Raw genomic sequence first — 18386 nt, 5'->3', positions numbered from 1 at the left:
AAACTATAGGCGATGACTAAAGTAAAAGATAATTTCGATGTAACTTGTTTTAAATGACTAATAAATCAGATAATAAATAATTTTAATGTGGTTCAGATATTTAATTCAATCCTTTAAAATGATGATCTGCATTTCTTTGAATATAAAAATACATTACTAAATGCAAGTTGACATTTCTAAATTAGGTACTTGCCACTTCATCAGTGATATAAGCAGAAAAGTATTTTTCAGGGAATGATGGAAGATGTTTTTATCATCTTGTCACTGTTGTCATGGAAACTTGTGTATATCATTGTTAAACAGACTGTACATAAGGATCTAACATTCCTGTAACTTACAATTGCCAGCTATTGTATTTTTAGTGTATTTTCTTCAACACTATAGTCAATGCTTAGGAACCTGTAAGTTGCTCTCCTCAATTACAGCCATGAATACAGTTACAGGATTAGGCTGTCCAGAGACCCCATAGTACTCTGTTCTCTGTTAAAAGGTTCTTTTCAATACAGGGTTATTAATAGTTTTATTTCCTAATCCATTGTAGCCTATTATAAGCACTTAAAAATTAATGTTCCATCTATTCAAATAGACTATTTTGACAGCAGCTTCTTTGGGAAGGATGAGCTACCCATTGTTGTATTGTGAGCTTCAGGGTGGGCACGGTGGCAATCCATCAGTCATTATAGACTCTGTCTTGAAAACTTTGGATCTTTTCTGAGTGTGGATTTTATATATTATGTGCTTTGTTTTCGAATACAGTGCTAAATTCATAGTACACCTCTTGTGTTTCATTATCTTAACGTATCATACATGGAACAGCAGACTGAAAGAGAAGCTTGACTGGAAAATCCAGATTTAAGTGCTCCTGGACACAAAGTATATATAACTTCTTTTCTTGTTAAAATCTTATGAAGGGCACAATTCACAAAGTAGGAAAAAAAAGGTAATTTTTTTTTTCCTCCAAAGGAGATTTAAGAATCAGTAATTTTAAGCACAATAAAAGTGTTCTATCTTTTGCATAAGTAAAGGTTTATTTTGTCTTTTAGTGTCGGGAGTTACTTCAAAATATAGCTTCTGCATCAATTATTTGTGACTTGAAATTACTTATATTTAAAAAAAATGAAGTTACTTAAATACATTTTTCATCATTGAACAAGTGGCTTTCATTACCTCAAAAGTATTCATTAAATTTCTTTTCTCATCCTAGCTTGTCTGATTTCATGTTTTGGGGAGTTTTCTAAACACTCTTCTGAAATTTTAAGGTTATTATTTTAATTAACTGTCAATGAAGAATGTAAGTTTTGTGCAAGAGTAAGCTGTCTGTAGCAATTTGATGCAAATTTAACTTATCTGAGAATCACAGTAACATGAAGTATTCAAGAATAGTAAAGTTGTAAAGGTTTTTTAAAGATGTATTTTACTTACGATGTTGGTATCGTTCTGTTCAGAGAGTTACAGTATCAGGACTACTAAAATACAAGTACAGAAATATGAAGAAGAAAAAACTCAAATACAAGTAACACTGTGGCTTTAGCTTCTAAAAAATGCTATCATTAAGTAAGTGAGGGTTATAGGTTGAAAACTAAATTTATAGGCAATGTGTACTTTTTCATCTTCCTGCTCCAGGGGATTCTGTCTGTTCAGGCAGTTGAATTCAGTGTAATGCCACAAGAAAAAATCCTGGCAAGCAACATGCCCAACTAAGAACTAAGAATCTGTATATAAGATAAATGCTTATTTTCTATTATTTCAGATTACAGTAAGGTGTATATGAATGTATAGTCATAGGAGGAGATATGAGTAGCTTTTTAGGATTTATTGAGGCAAAATGGAACTTGTTTATTACTGGCTTCATACCTTTCACCTAATCATTAATGATTTTAGCTGGGATTTGTAGAAAAATAGAATTTCCAAACCTTATATATTCCTCTATCTTTCTTTCAAAGGACTTAGTTTTGGATAAAATGGAAATTTTGTGAATGGAGAACTTTGATCTTTTATCCAATTTTTCTGCATTAAGAGAAAAGCTTTAACTCCCTCTTCTGCTGAATGTGGTTTTGCTTTTATGGACACCTCGCACTGTAACCCAGTCAGCTGATGAGTTGCTTTTCTAGCCATCTTCTGTAGAACAGCCTTATGAAATCTGAGTCACCAGTTGCAGAGCAGAGGGAAGAAAGCTGGGACGTGCATTGCCCCCCACTGGTTACAGGGCACCAGCTGTGGGTGCATTCAGCACATGCCAGCTTTGGGGCTCTGCATTCTGTAGGTAATAGGAAAAAGTATCCTGACTATTCATTGTTGTAATGGAGTTGGGAGTGCTGAGGAGCTCATCTGCTACGCCCCAGAGCTGTTAGCTCTGGTGGACTGCCACACCTAGGTGAACCCTTGAGTAAGGGGACAGGGGCTTTATGACAAGAAAGGGAAATGCCACAGCAGTCAGGTGGGGTGGATGAAACAGTTGCAGTGCAGTCAAATGTGGCATCTCAGCTCTGTTCCATCAGCTTGCAAAAGGAGCTGTAGGAGGGATAGGTTTTCAGGCTTCTGGTTATACTGCAGATATTGAGTGGAAATACCAGATTCCTTCATTGCTGAGGATTTAATTTCTTGACAAATGAAAAACTAGGGAAATATAAATAGAACTGTGTATCCCATGTAGAAAATACTGTTTTGAGGCTTAAAAAATATTGTGTAAACATAGTAAGCAATTACAAATATTGGTAGAAAAATGAAGTGTAGGTTTTGTGGTAATTTTAATGGCTTATTTTGGTTTATTTTAATGCATTGTTCGTCATCACAGGTAAGGCTACATCTGTATGGCACAGTCCTGTGCCCTGATACATACTCTCCCTTCTGAATGAGTTCACTTCTCAGGATAATGAGTTGTGTGGGAAAGAGTTCACTTCTCTGGATAATGAGTTGTGTGGGAAAGAGTTTATTAACTCAGGTTACACAGCTTCTGGTATCTAGATTAGATTGGGTATGTTGTAGATGTTGGTGAACCCAATGGGAAGAATGATGACGTCTGACTTACTTCAGAAGGCTGAATGAATTCTTTATTATAATTATGCTATGATATATTAATATACTATATAAAAGAGGATACTAAAAACTACATGCTACTCTCTCTAACTATCCTAACTAACTCCTTTCACAACTCATGACCCTGTTCTCCAGAATTCAGACACAGGTGGATCAGATTGGCCATCAGGCCCAAACAATCCACCGTGATCCAACCAGGCATTCGCTCTAGGTAAACAATTCTCCAAACACATTCCATAAGAGAAAAACAAGGAGCAGAAATAGAAATTGTTTTCTCTTTCACTTTTCTCTGTGCACCTTTATAAAAATCCTGAGAGAGAGAGAAATGTGCTTGCCACATGGGTATTATGTGAAACTAATTGTGCACCATACAGACATTTGAAATGCTCTGACATCAAAATCCAGTTAGGCTAGATGATGCCTGAGAGTGTGAGTTTACAAAAAAATGTCTGTTTCTGTATCTATTAGACATTGAAAATTCGTTAGGATTTCTGGAATTCAGAAATCAGAATTCTAACATCTCATCTGTATTTGTCCTTAAAAATATAATTGCCACTCTCTGCTTTACCAAAACATTGAATAAAATAACTTGTATTGAATGAAAATCCTAGCTTAGAGCCATGAGGTATTTGCAGGTTCTGAAGTGCTGATGATTGTAGTGTTAATGATCTGACAGATACAAACTCATGGGTAAGTTTTTTCTCTAAATAGAGTAATCTCTTGAATTTCTCTAGTTAATGTGAATTGGTATTTCATGTTCAGGGAGGTTAAAACTGGCAGGCTGGGATTCCTTGCATTTTTCTGTTTGTGATTATGGTGCTGATAGCCTAACTATGAACTTCCTTATGCAGGGCTGCTAGGAACTTCCAGTCCGAGTATTTCTAGAAATGAGAAGTGATTGAGTCTCAGCACTTAAAAATGGCTTGTGTGCTTTTTGAAAAGACACCACCATCTGTGTTATGTTGAATTAATTTTCGTTATTTCGGTGATGTCTGCATGTGTCCAGTAAGAGCAGAAAATAACATTTTAATTTCAGGGATGTCTGTGTGTTGATTTTTAACTGACTGGAAATAGGACAGCTAAAGCACTACCTTTACCTCTGTTTTTGTTAGGTTTTCAGTCCAGAATTGAAAGGACTATATTCATAATGTATATACATCTCAGTATAGTGCTGTGCAGATTTCCAACTGAAATACCTTGGTCCTTAGTTTGCAGCTTATGTTCAAGTACCCCATGAGGAACTCTGTATTAAATAAGTTTGACTTTGTGAGGTTTCTGGTATCTTTACCCGGACAAACTTGGGTTCTGCTCTTCTGTGAAGACTAATCCTATCAGTCCAGCAGTATATATAGATATTGAGTATATCAGAAGGCTTTTAGGGATTATGCCAAAGAAGTCCAGAGGTATTGTTTGTTCAGGGACACAACTGAGAATCACTGCTAAGTTGTTATGTGTATCAGGGCCAAAACGAGATGAAGCCTTTTAATTTTCTGGGCCAACAGTTCCCAAATGTATTTCTTGAAAGACTGATAAAGGGACAGGGAGATGGTGGGGCTCTGGCCAGATGTGGACGCAACTATGTGTGATCAAAGTGGGAAATCTGCCCAGCTGTGCACCTGAACTATTCACACTCTGGGCCAGCTCTCACTCAGGGGGATTTGGGCTCATTTATGTCCCATGTTTCTTCCTCTTCTGCCTCCTCAGCAGATATGTGTTTACATCAAGTACTTGAGTGATGTTCTGTGACAAGAAATAGTACACTGACACATGGAATGATGGCTCTAAGTGTTGGGAGACCAAAATGTCTCCTTTCATAGCATAAGCAAAGGTTGTGTATTGCAGGTACAGTGCTTCTGTAAACAGTATAGGCTAAATTTGAACTAAGATGTGAAATGTCCTTGCAGGTGTGTGGCAGGAGAAATGTGGAGCTACGCAGGATTTTTGTACAGAATTTGAATTAGTTGTTGCTGGGTGCTTCTCTGAAGAATCCATTTGTACACATTTTAAGGTATCTGTAAAGCAATATGAAATTCTAATTTTGCCATGCCCTGTGTGCATATAAGTATTGTGGATACACAGCTTAGCACTCCATTACAGTGTTTTCTTAAAATTCTGTACAACTGGATTTTGCTTAATCTGTGTTGTTTCATGCCAGAACATAAGATTATGGACCATTACATTATATAAAGCTGAAAATGATTCAGAAGTGTCAGTTTGAAGGTTTTGATAAAATTGCAGGTTTTGTAGGTGAAAAGTAATCTTTACTACAACATAGTTCATAATTGTTTTGGGGATATAAAAGCTCAGCATTTTAACTAGGTCTTTATTCAGATTAAATTTAGTATTTTTATAGTAATTTTAGAAATATTGGAAATGTACATACACATTTGTAATGCCAAACATTCCTGCTGATTCTACATTATTTATTGCTTCCTATAGAAGTAGCTAAAGCTTCTTTCCCATGCCTGGCCACTTGAACAAGGCCAGGTAGGATGAGGCCCTGAGCAGTCTGATCAAGTGGGTGGCACCTTGGCCCATGGCAGTGGGGTTGGAACTGGATTATCTTTAAAGTCCCTTCCCTCCCAAGCCTTTCTATGATTCTTCTTGGCTTGCAGGCTGCTAATTGCATCACAGTGCATTTCTAAACCATGCAACACTTAAATGGTCCTAACAAATTCTTCCCTGGGTTATATCTGGATATATTAAATTTGCAGGCTTGCTTTATTGAACAGTGAATGTTTTCTGATAGTATTCAGTGTTTTGAGGAGAGTGAAAAAAGTGGGACAGGTTTCTGTGTCCTATAGTATCTTGCTGCATCTGTTATGTGAAAAGTTGAATTTTGAATAACTTGTGTATGGTTGTGATTTTTTCCCTTATTCCCTTTGTGCATAGTATGATATTTTTCTTTAATATAAGTTGAAGGGAGCTGTTGAGTTATAGCAGCTGTCTAATGCTTGTATTATGGAATGACATGGGGCACAGTGTATTTGAATGCTTGATTCTGCCTGATCCTGATAATGCAAAAATGAGGAAAAATTAATTGTATCAAAGCTGTTAGAGATAGTAGGATAAAAAAAGAGTGGAATGGAATAGAATAGTTCTGTTGGAAGGGACTTGCAGTGACTGTGTAGTCCAACTGCCTGATCACTTCACAGCTGACCAGAAGTGATCTTGCAGATTTTGATTATGCAGAAACCATTGCAGGAAAACCAGAATTAATATATAAGTTTTGGTCTGTCCAGCTGCTGAAAACCCACCAGATATAATGTTAAAAGCATGTTAAAAAGCCAAACACTTCCTTTTTTACCCAAAACACAAACAGCTTTGTTGTAATTTTGACCGTATTTGCTTTCCAGTGCAAAAAATAGCAAAAAATTTCCTTATGTTCAACAAGCTTTGCAGCTACTAATAATTTTCTATATGTTCTTAAATATTTTTCAATGTCTCCACTTAAAAAAATTAGTAATTGTCAGAAGGAAAAGGAATATGAAAGCATACAATATTGGCAATATAATCAGAAAAATCCCAAAGTGAAGCTTTAGTGCTGCATTTCTGTCTGACACTTTTGTAGGTACTCTGTCTCCTTACTGTGTGGTCCTTAAAATCATGCATGAGTTTGTTTAGGAATATATTTTTCATTATCTTCAAAAAAGACCTGTTACTGTAAATACTCATAAGACTAAACCATTTGTTTCCACCAGGATGAAGCATCCTGGACTCCAAAAGCAGTCAGCATGTATCACAGGTAATTCTCACTTATACAGACTGGGCTTCTAGGTTTAAATTGGAACTTTAGCAATGCTGAAGGTTCAAACCTGAAATTTAGGAACTTATATTTGAGAGTGAAATGGAAAGTCTTGAAGCTTTCTGTACTATTAATGTATAAAGAGTTCTCTCTTTTGGTTTAGGCTGAAAGCAGTTCCTGCCTTTGTTTTTAATCCTCAATATTTCAAATTTTTAGACTTTAACTAAAACAAATGCTGTGTTTTTTCTAATCTTTGAAATGTTTCTTTTTCTAAGGAAATCTGTGTTTTTAAATAAACTCTGGACATTGTGTGCGGGCACATGTAATTAAAATTCTTTAAAGAGTTGTTTTTAAGAGCACACATTCTTTGTGTCTTTGCCTGATTGCAAAGCTGCATAGTAGTGAATGACTTTGCTAGATGAACTTCAAAATCATGACCTCTACAAAATGAGAAATATACAAGATACAATTTAGAAAGAAAAATTATATTGAAATTCTGTTTTCTCCAATTGGTCTTGTAATACCTTCTTTCTTGTTTTACAGAAGTAAAAACTGACACTGCACCCATGAACATCAGGATATCTTTCAGTTTCATTGCAGCTGGAGTCAGTGATTTCATACTGAAAAAGGTTGGTTTTTAGACTACAGACCATGACAGTTTGTAACAGTGAAGGAACACACATTTGTGTGAGTACATAGCCGTGTATGCTTGTAATTCAGACTTGTCTGTATCTCTGCATGCACAGGTTTAACCTGCAGCTGACATGATTATGCAAAGCATTTAAGGAATTCTATAAGCTTTGTGGAAAAGAAGTAATTCTGAAAAATTATACTAGCACATCTACTGGAAGATGAGAATAATGTGCTTTTTTAAAGTTGAAGCATTTTTATTGGGACAGTAAAATAAAGTTTTGTGATAGATGATTTTGGAGTCACTGATGCCTTGAATCTTACAATTGGTTAGTTTTGCCATAAAGTTAGAGTCAATGTTCCCCTTTTAATCCTGTTAATTTTACTAAATTACTTATGTTACAAATTAACTGCATGACAGTATTTTAATTGTGTTTGTAGTAATTTTAAAAATAGTTGCTGGGAATAGGTCATTTAATTATATTTTATCAGTAAGAAAGCATTAGCTCTGCTGTGAGTGGTAGCCAGCAAGGCCATCTGCAATGCCTTTCAGTTCACTCACTCTGAATTGTTCAGATAAAGACTGTCAAGTGCTGCCTAAATAAGGAAGGAGCCGTGGTAGGGTTAAGTGCAGTGAAGGACACAAATGGAGCATTGATTCCAGGCATGCTGGAGGGTCTGAGCTGTTTCCTGCAGCACTGAACCTTTTAAGAGTTTTCATTGTTTCCTGCAAAGTATTAAAATGCGAGTGTCTGCCATTCAGGATCTCAGGGAGGATGAAAATGAGGATTGGGAAGAAGAAAAGGTGAGTTAAACCCCAATAGTTTTGCAAAGTACTTATTTCCTTCTATTTTTCCTCTTTAGGACAATAAACCTGTAATTATTACCTTCCTCTTTCAGATCTTCCTCAAGCCTGTTATTGAGGACAGAAATATGGAACTGGCCCGAAAATGCAGTGAATTAATAAGTGATGTAAGTGATGGTGGTTATTCTCACTCTCATATTTGCATTTCCTCTTTCAAATGCATTTATATTTATGATAAATATTTTCTCAAATATGTACAATGTAGCATGTGTCCATCCAAGGCTCAAATAATAAAAGCCCACAAAAGAATAGAAAAGCACAGATTACTCTGGTACTGTAAATTATCAGCCACAGAAGAATGAGCTTTTCAGAGCTCATTTGGATGGTACAAAGCACAGGCCCTAGAAAGGGGTGTTTCAAAATGTGGGTCTCAGGCAGAGGATGTCTGCCAGGAGAACACCTTGGCTGCTTTCATCAGGAAAATGTGGTATTTTTTCTGGTTGTAGCCTAATCCTATGCAGTTTAATTGGTTTGAACAAAACTGAGTTCCAGTATACATAGCTGTAAGGAGGGAAGTTAAAAATAAAAGATAAATTTTTAATGTTATCTTTTGTTTGTCCTGATAGATGTCCAAAACTGCTCAGCATATTGTTATTGACTATACTTATATGGCAAATCCACTCAAATGCTAGAATATTTTTAAATATTTAAAAAAAATATTTAGCTCGCCAATTCTTGATTTAGCTACTATAGATTTTTTAAACTGTACATCAGTTATATAAACATTATTTAAACATCATAAATCAGGTCCCAGATGTTTTAAATTGGAGCAGATCTGATTGCTTCAATGTAACAGGATCAGATTTACCTTGATGGAAATTTATTTTTGTTTCTCTCTGGGCTAGTGTTCTGAGAAAAGTAACTTTTTCTCTTCATGGGTGCATGTGTGTAAAGAATGATATTTCTCCTGTGAGAAAGCTGGCTGGCATAAGAGGAGATCTTTCTGAGGAGAGAGTGACTTGCTTCAACAAATGTTCTAAAGAAACCAAAAAATGGTGTCTGGCTCGTGTTGTAATACGATATTTAGGTTTGGGTTGTTGATTTAATGGGAATGGAACATACAGAATCTACATTTTAGGTATAAATTTTTGGGGGTTGTGTATTGGAAAAGAATAGTTAACTCAGAAGACCAGTATCTGGGATGTGAAAAGTGTTACAGTGCTGGCTTGAAAGTGTGACTTGACAAGGTCAATGTTTCCTCTTTCGTCTTGTCCATACACCTCCTACTTCAGTTTTCACAGAAAGAGTGCTGAAAATTGAATAGATCCTTAAGAAAAGCTACTAAGATGACTCCTTTGTAAACTCAACCTACTTTAGGAAGCAGTAGAGATTAATAATATTTTTACTGATATATATATATATATATATATATATGCTTTCTTTGGGAAAAAAGGGCATATGGTGTGTTAAGTGCCTGTCAACTCTTGTAAAGGCAAAAATGAAAATGGTCCTGAAGCACTTATATGATTCAATATACATTTATTGCATCCATGAAGCTTCTTTCTAAACATGGTCACTGTTCTTAAAGAAAAAAACTTCTTGAAAAATGCTGAAGAAATCTTTCTTTAACTGAAAAGGAATTATTACTCTGCTGTGTACCCATTAGGAGTAATGTTGGCTATGGCTCTTAATTAATGGATAAATGGAGTGGCTGTATTTTCTTGGATTTTCTGCAGGGACTTGAGAGCTAAGGCGAATAGCTAAGTCAAGCCAGGCTTCTACTGCTTATAATGGTTCAGGGATGTAGGCTTTTGCTGAAAACTTGTGATGCATTTAGCCTGCAAGTGTGTTAGATTTTCCTTGAGATATGTCAGGCATAATGGCAAAGTGTTATTAATGCTTTCAAAGCAAGAACAATATATAATGGTCCAAACCAATCTAATTTCAAAAAAGAGGCTCTTTGTTTAAAAATAACATCCAGCTTTGGGGCTTTATTCAGACTCTGATGAAATCAGTAGGTTTTTTTTCATTGGCTTGAATGGAATATGCATAGAATATGAATTTTGTTTCTCAGATTTTTTTTGCTATAGTGGAATTTCTTATGACCAGTGAAGTCTTTTGTAGCTGAATATAAATTCCTCACCCTGCACATTTCATTGTGGAGACCAATAAATTGCAAGAAGTTTGTATTCTTACCTTCAATTTTTTGACTTGTTGACATTCAGAACTTTTAATATTTTCCTTATCCTTTTTAGCATCAACCTTTCCACATACTACTATTTGTGTGGATTTATGATTGGTGTACATTTGTACATTTTATTTGTACAGTGGTTTTACAGTGCTTTCAGTTTGGCCTGCAGATGACCTTGGGGGAGCAGCCCGTGTCCTTGCTGGCCACGAGACTGGGTGTTTGTCCTTTTCTGATGGTGGAGCTGTCAGCACATCTCCTCCATCAGAATGCAGACCCAGGAGTGCACATGCCTGAGATACTGGGGTTGTATTAGGCTTGCCCTGCATTCTTTGTAGGCTGACTTTAATTTTGCAATATGGTTTTGAAAAAGTGTTACACTGGCAGTCCTTGGTGAATCTGTAATTGCCAGCCTTGAGCTGTACATAGGGGAAGTTGTGGAGTGTTTATGTGCTCCCGTTCTTGAGAAAATCCCCAGTTTCATTTGAGGTTGGCAGATGTTTGTTCGGTGGCTGTGATACCCCCTGGATTGTTTCTCTCGACAGTCGTTCTATTTAATCTCCCTCTATTATGAAATTTTATTCCACAGATGTTTTCAAAACTGTCATGTGTGTTTGATTTATATGAATTGCCTTCCTCTCCAAGCCTTTTCTCTTCCACATTGAAATCGAGCTCGTCCATTTGCTTGTAGTGTATTTTCATCTCTTCTTTGTTTTGATTACGTGGTGGGATGTTGTCAGTACTGTTATAAACAGAGATGGGAACAATTATAGAAGGTAATTGACCAAACGATCATAATCCTTTTTGGTAGAATGGCAGACACCGCCATCTGAAGATTCAGCTGAATTGTGGTAATGAGTGGTACCAGCACTTCTTTTCCTCTAAAGGAAAAAATAGGACTGCTTGCTATTTATCTGTCCTTGCACAGAGTCCAGCTTTGCTCTAGGATGTCTCTGTTGTAAAGAAAAGTCCAAAAAGATCTAGAGCCAATAGTGGAAACACTGTGGAAACACTGTGCCAAACTAACAGGGTTTTGACTACCTAATTCTGGGTGCAGCTGTTCCCCTGGACTCACCAATATTAGTTACAGCCTCTAACTCAAGAGGGCCTTGAGTTTGAAATTGCTGGAGATTACTAAAATACTGTGTAGTTTAACAGTAATACTGTATGCCTGCCATTTTCTCTTGCTTTACACTAGGTTCCTATGACCACGGAGAAAGGATTCTGCATTAGACGGAGCTGTGGTCTGACACAGTCTTTAGTCTTATAAGAGATTATAAATTCAGAAATGTAGGTTCTGGAAGTGAATACTTAGTGGAAGGAAATTTCCTTTTGTTCTAGCATAAAAGCTAGATAAGGAGGTTCAGACATTTTTGTTGTTTTTCTAAACAAAAATGAGTATTTTAGATATGACAGTTCTACAGCGGATCTTGGCAGGATGACTGTTGACATGGTTGCACCATTGATGTTAAGATTATTAAAAATAGCTTTTGAGTATATTCATATTAAAGTTAGATGAGAATGTGTCCCTGAATGAAAGGAATTGGCTGCTTGGATTATGCTGTTACCATTGGAGTCTTTCCTTTAACCCACAGTTTCCCTTCTGTTTTTCCCCGTGAAAAAGGCTGGTGGAGCAGGCCATGAATTTTCTTGGTGAACCAGGAAGCTTTGGCTTAAAGGTTGGATGCCCTTGTTTTATAAAGTTGATCTTCCCATATAATAGCCATTAAGAAAAAAATGCAGCTTGAAATGTAATGTTTTGGTGGTTGTCTAGGAATTTTAATCCACTTTACTGGATATTTGTGCTGCGGTCAGAGTTAGTTTTATGATGAGTCAGGGAGAAGAAAAGAATCTGGAGAGAACTATGAAAAATTGGGTCTTTAGTGAGCTATTGAACTTCAGAAGTATATTGAAAGAGCAGTGGCTCCAGGCCATCATTTGCAAATTCTTCCTATTTGTTTTTTTCACAAGGCTTACCAGATCTGCTCAACCTAAACAGTGTATTTTGTGGTGAGGGGTAAGCCACTTGCAGGCAAAATTTCCTATTCAATATTTAAGACATCTGAATTTTTAATTACAGATTTTGAAGAGGAATATTAGCTTCTCTGCCTGTTCATTCCATTCACTGGTTGTGTTCGATCATAGTCAAGCTTTTGAACATCTTCCTTGCATTGTTTACACTAAATATGTTTTATAACTGCAGGTGTCATGACTTCATTATACTTGTCCCATTTCATCTTCCATCTTTCTGATTCCAAGCAATGTGGGAAATACTGTAGCAGAATGGAGTTTGTTGGATCAGATTTTGACCAAATATTTTGTTATATGTTCTCTCTAAGTTGCGTATTTGAGTCTGTATGCATTTTGTGGCTTCTATGCGTTACTGTACCAAACGTGAATAACAAAGGATTAAGGAGGTGGTATTAGTCATTTACTGCTTTCAATTCTTTTGAAAGCATGGCTTCTACAGCAGAACAGCTTTGTTTCTTCTAGTCATGTTCTGTCATTCCCCCCAATTAAGAGATACCTTAGGAAGCTTTTGTGTTTGATTCTTGAATGTAATTATTGCTCTGCAATTAAAATGGATATAATTACGGTCAGCTTTCAGATGTCTGTGGATGATTTATCTAAGTTGTGAGTAGCAAGACTCTCTGTCTTCTCTGCCAGAGTCACAGCTTTACAGGAGTTTCTACTGAGAATGCCATCAAACTCACCCAGTAGACAGTCAGGTCTGTAAACTTCCAATACATGTGTACAGGTTGGACAGTAAATGCCTGCTCATATTTATCATTAAAATGCCCTTTTTTGTCTTTTGCTCTGTGATTACCTGGGAGTATGATGTCACACACAGGTTACATGAACTATTGGCTTTGTGAGTAAAGTCATGACACTGTAATGTTACACCCATTGTTTACCAAAATGTTTTCTTTGAGAATAGACTGTAATCCACAAAAGCAGATGATGTGATTTGGAAGTGACGTGTAGATTCTTTCAGTAGTCCAAATCTGAATGAGCTCTATATTGAGCAAAATTGTTTCCTGTGTGAAGATAAAGTAGTCATGAATTTGAGATGAATTTGGCATTACCTAATCCATTTTTCAGTAGACACAAACTTTTCCTTAGAAAGCACAGGAGCTGATTCTGTGTAAGCTGCCATCCTTCTCGTAAGTTTTCCAAGTCCCTGTAGAGGAGCATTCACTAGAACTTGTGATATCCATTAAGGATTCAGAGAAAGAGGATATTAAGGCTGCATATTTCTGTAATGCTCAGATGCAGATCATATTGCTTCTGTCAGTGTTTGTCAGCAAGTCTAGAGTGCATAAATTTGAGCTGCCGTTAGGCAGAATGTGAATATGAGGTTAGAGAAATGGTCGCAGATAATAACCATGAAAGCTTAGTACTAAATAATTCAATTTGCATTGATCTAAACAATTCTATGTACAAAGAAAGAAATGTAACTGAAAACATCTAAGGCTATCCATGTAAAGTGTCTGTCATTAGAACTTACTTAGTCCATCTCATCATAATTCACCATCTTTCTTCATGCAGTTTGTATATAATGAATGTTCCTACATGTTAACCATGTCCATACCTTTTATCCTTCTTACAGTCTCACTAATAAAAAAATAACTCTGACTTTAGCAACACTCATGTGATTATTGTATCTGCCCATACTGTTTGCCCCATTGTAAGAAAAAGCTTGGCTGCTTAAAAAAAAAAAAGATTGTGGTTTTTTTTTGGTTTTTTTTTTTTTTTTTTTTTTTTTTTTGCCAAATATGTCACAGTGTTCTGGTGGGTTTTTTTCATGGTTTCCTATGTGCATCCACATTTTAAAAAATGACTCAATTTAAAATTTGCTTGGTCTTAAAGAAGTTCTGTAATTACTTGAATGTCATGACTGTTGGGTGCTTTGTAGGCAATAGTTTGGTAGTGGCCTCCTGAATTTATTAATGTAACTCTTGGATTCATAAAGGGGCATTTGATGATATTATACAGATTCTGTTCTTGCTAGGTCTGTGTTAGAAGTTAAATAATTTTTATCTTTGAGATCAAGGAGATCAATTATTTGATTCTTCTTTCTTTAGAGATACTAAAACAGCTACAACAGTCGTGAAAATGTGCTCTAGATGTAGAGAAAAATCCTGTCTTTTTCATCTATATTATTGAAGAGTTCTGTGACTTTTACACAGCCCTGGTAATGTGCATGAGAACTTGTAGCTTCCCTTTATGGTTTAATTTGATCCAGCCGGAGGTATTTGCAAGCTGCCCAGCAGAGTATCCATGAATAAAATAAAATAGAAATGATAAAAAAAAAAAAGCTAATGTTTGCTTTTCTCTGTGTGTGTTTTTAAGAAAAATTAAACTTCTTTTTCTCCTCTTTGTAGATACACTATAAAGAAGAGTTTAAAAAATCTAAAGGCAAGTGCATATTTGTACCTGACACCCCGCAGCTAAAACATGTGAAAAGCCTTGGTGCTTTTATTTCTGAGGTAAGATCTAAAAGAGTGAAAAATTTTCTTGGCTTCTTATCCTTCCTAAAAACCCTTTCAGTGGAGTACTGTGATTTTTAGCAGGGAAGGATGGCTTATTTCAAATAATAATTCTGTTTAAAGCTGAAATGAATTCATAGGCTGTAATTAGTGTATACTGCAATGTGAATAATAATAATTTGGAATTACATGACACTTTTATTTTGGGATTTGAAGATACTTTATTAATGGTTCTGAGCAAGTCCTAGCTATCCCATTTTATGTGTGGATAAACTGAGGAATAGGAAAGGAATGTTACTTTTTCTGCAGTGATGAGGTTTGCAAATTACACCTGTGCAAAATTTCCCTGCTGTGGAGATTTCACAGCCTGATATCATACAGAAGGAGACAAGGAAAATGTTTCCATATTATCATCCCTGTCCTCCTTCAGCAGCCATCAGGTCGATGCCATCTGTGAGTTGCCTGAGTACTTGCATATCTGTCTGTCTGTCTGTCTATCTATCTATCTATCTACCCATCTATCATCTCTGCATACCTGTGCCCACACACACATGCAGCTGTGGTGGCAAAGAAAGATCAGCAGCTTCCAAAGTATCAGAGCAGCCTTTACTGCCAGCTCTTCATGTCCCAGGTACGAGGTGCTGTAGGATTGCATCTCTGATTGTTTTCCATAGGTAAGAACAGCAGCAGAAGTTTCACCTGAGAGACAGCAGTTTGTTTAGGAATCGCTGGTTCTGAGTGATTTTTCTGTCACTATGGCCCTTGAAAAAAATGAAAATTTTGGTGCCTCATTTTTTGTGCCACTTTTATGATTATAATAAAAAAGTCCCAGTATCACTGTCTGAGGCTACGTAACTTATATACATTCTAAATTCTCTTTCTGATATACAACAATTTGCTGTGTAGCTTTCAATATAAATGCATCTAATGAATGCTTTTATTGTATTTATCTTCCTGTTTTCTGAGGAGTGGCATGTCCCTAGGGAAGTAAATCTGATGTAATTGCACTTTATAAGAGACAGACTATTGTAGTCTACAGAAATACAGTATACAGAGAGTATTTATCTAATCTATCTGATTCCAGAGACTCTGCTGCTAATTATTAATAAAAGATTTAGAGATATAAAAATATTCTGAAATTTAAAACCCTGTAGATTTGATGTTACCACACTTTTGAGCACTCTGCCTGTTTATTGCAGCATTACCTGAAGCCAGTGATGTGATGGATGGTTTATCTTGTAAATTACTGACCTCTAGTGTCCCATCACCAGTATTTGCAAATCTTGAACGCTGATATTCTTAACAGCACATCCACTGCAGTGAAAAAGAGCCCTGTGTTTTGGGGAACAGCAACAAATGTTACAGCAAATTATTGATATGTATACATATAATCCATTTAGGGAATTAGCCTCTGATGAAGAACTGTGTATTTCACAGTAAATAAGTGACATTAGACAGTATAATTGAAAATATTTTTGGTATTTATGATTACTTTCACAGCAGTGTTGCCATTATTGTTTTATGAACTTGGAAGACTTAGATCTGAAGCAAAAACCTCACATATTTTTAGGTATTGTTCTGGAATCTCTTGTAAAACCCCTTTGTGAGGAGCTGCCAATACTGAATACTGGAGGAAACACAGGATAAATAAAATGCAATTTAAAAATGAGACTGTAATATGAACAGATGAAACACAAATTATGGCAGACAGACAAACTTAAGTGTTCCTACCCTTTCTAGCTACATTTAATTTCTGCTAATTATTAGTTGGTAAAATATTTATTGTTTGCCTCTCATTTGCTCCCATTGTTCAGGACTCTGGAAAAGAGAAAGAAGAAAAATAATTTTTGGTTTTGAAAATTATCTGAAAAAGGATAGAAGAAACTACCTTGCTTACTTTATTTTGTATTTCCACCAAAATTATTGAATTTAATTAGTAGATATTTTGTATTGCTTTGTGAATTAGGCACATCCCCATAAAGTATTATTTAAAGATGTTTTTGCTAGAATGTTAATGAAATTTTTCCAGTTCTGGTCTATGCCATTTTACTTACTAGGAAAAATAAGAACTACGTTTACTGTATCTTCATTTTTGCATTTTATGTCACCTTTTTCTGCCCTCTAGGTGAAATACAAAGGAGCTGCTAAGAAAGACCTTTCCAACTCTCTCTATCAGCAGATGCCAGCCACAATTGACAGTGTATTTGCGAAAGAATTAATGCACCTTCAGAGCAAGGTACAACTTTAGAATTGCAAAAATGTTTTTTAGATTAATTGTGTGTCAGAATAAGTACCCTTTAAACAAAATATTTGAACGGACACTTGATTGTCTACTTGATTTATTTGGGTGAGCTTATCATCCAGAGTTTATCACCATAACTTCTTAAATTCAAAAACGACTCATTTTTAAAATGTTGACAATTTTACTTGTACTTATTAAATATGCATTTAAAAGTTGGTAGTGCATTCATTGATCCAGTGAAACCCGTGAGTGCAATAGGGAATTATTGAATTCAGTGACATTGCATGGTCCTTCTAGAATGGGTGACTCTTATATAACTTTTCCCAATTAGGTATTGTATTAGCTATATAAAATATTTCATGCTGAAGGCAAAAGAAAAGAAAACTCCTTTAATGACTTCTAAAGGCACTTAGTGGTAGCAGTAAATGTATTTCTGATGATCTGCATACTACTACTTATAAAAAATTTTATACCATTAAAATATGAATTCAAATATATTGAATATAGTATAAAGCTTGTAAACAACCAGTAAAATAGTAAATTCCAGTTCAGTTGCCTTCCAGGACTCAAAAATATAAAACCCTAAGAGTAGGCTGGTGATGCTTCACTTCCACTGACCTCAGTGGAATTGTGAATGTTAAGTGTGTGTAATATGGAGGTTACAGATTTTCATTGTTACTCACGAGGATTACATTGGCTGGATGGTCATGACTTTCTGTCCACCAAGCATTTCCATGGTTTTCTTGTTTTTACTTTTCCCTCTCTTAAAGATATCAACTACATATAGCTTAAAACAGCCAGTGGGTGAAGGGAACACGCTTCTAAATCCATATTATTGATTGTATCGCAATATGCATTCTTCTAATGCAGTGGCACTTTTTCAGACAAAGGAAAATATTAATAAAAAAAGAATGGACTAAAATTTCAGGACAGCTTGTGGAGAAATGTTTTGATATAAAACATTATGTTAATCAAGGCTATATTAAGCAAATTCAATAACACATATTTTAGTTTTCAGAATTTGAAAAGGAACATATATACACAAGTTAAAGCACCACGGTAGCTGAAATTACACTGATGTGACATTTCATTGTAAAGTGAATGATTAGAGGAATTATAGTAAAAATAAATTGCGAATTAAACTTGTATAACATTTTGTGTCATTAGCTTGATTTATAAAACATTAGTTAACTATTTTGCCACAGATTGACTCCCAAATTCATTCCAAATTATTACATTCTACATTAGTT

At 35.6% G+C, this 18386-nt stretch overlaps 1 protein-coding gene across 3 annotated transcripts in view; it reads left to right on the top strand.

Annotated features, from left to right (window-relative positions):
• NEBL (nebulette) overlaps positions 1 to 18386 on the top strand; it is a 251854-nt gene that overhangs the window by 152329 nt on the left and 81139 nt on the right. The window contains exons 4-9 of one of the 3 annotated variants that reach the window (XM_068212616.1): positions 6738 to 6781; positions 7325 to 7410; positions 8147 to 8216; positions 8312 to 8383; positions 14790 to 14894; positions 17020 to 17130. The exons of the other annotated variants lie outside the window; for them this stretch is intronic. Coding sequence (XP_068068717.1) covers positions 8154 to 8216; positions 8312 to 8383; positions 14790 to 14894; positions 17020 to 17130 — 351 coding nt within the window. The 5' untranslated portion in view covers positions 6738 to 6781; positions 7325 to 7410; positions 8147 to 8153. The remainder of the gene's footprint in view (positions 1 to 6737; positions 6782 to 7324; positions 7411 to 8146; positions 8217 to 8311; positions 8384 to 14789; positions 14895 to 17019; positions 17131 to 18386) is intronic. 3 annotated transcript variants of the gene reach the window in all.

This window comes from Anomalospiza imberbis, chromosome 1 (assembly GCF_031753505.1).
Source record: "Anomalospiza imberbis isolate Cuckoo-Finch-1a 21T00152 chromosome 1, ASM3175350v1, whole genome shotgun sequence".
Taxonomy (NCBI): domain Eukaryota; kingdom Metazoa; phylum Chordata; class Aves; order Passeriformes; family Viduidae; genus Anomalospiza; species Anomalospiza imberbis.
The sequence above is the reverse complement of the archived record's forward strand: the minus strand, read 5'-3'. Positions and strand labels throughout refer to the sequence as shown.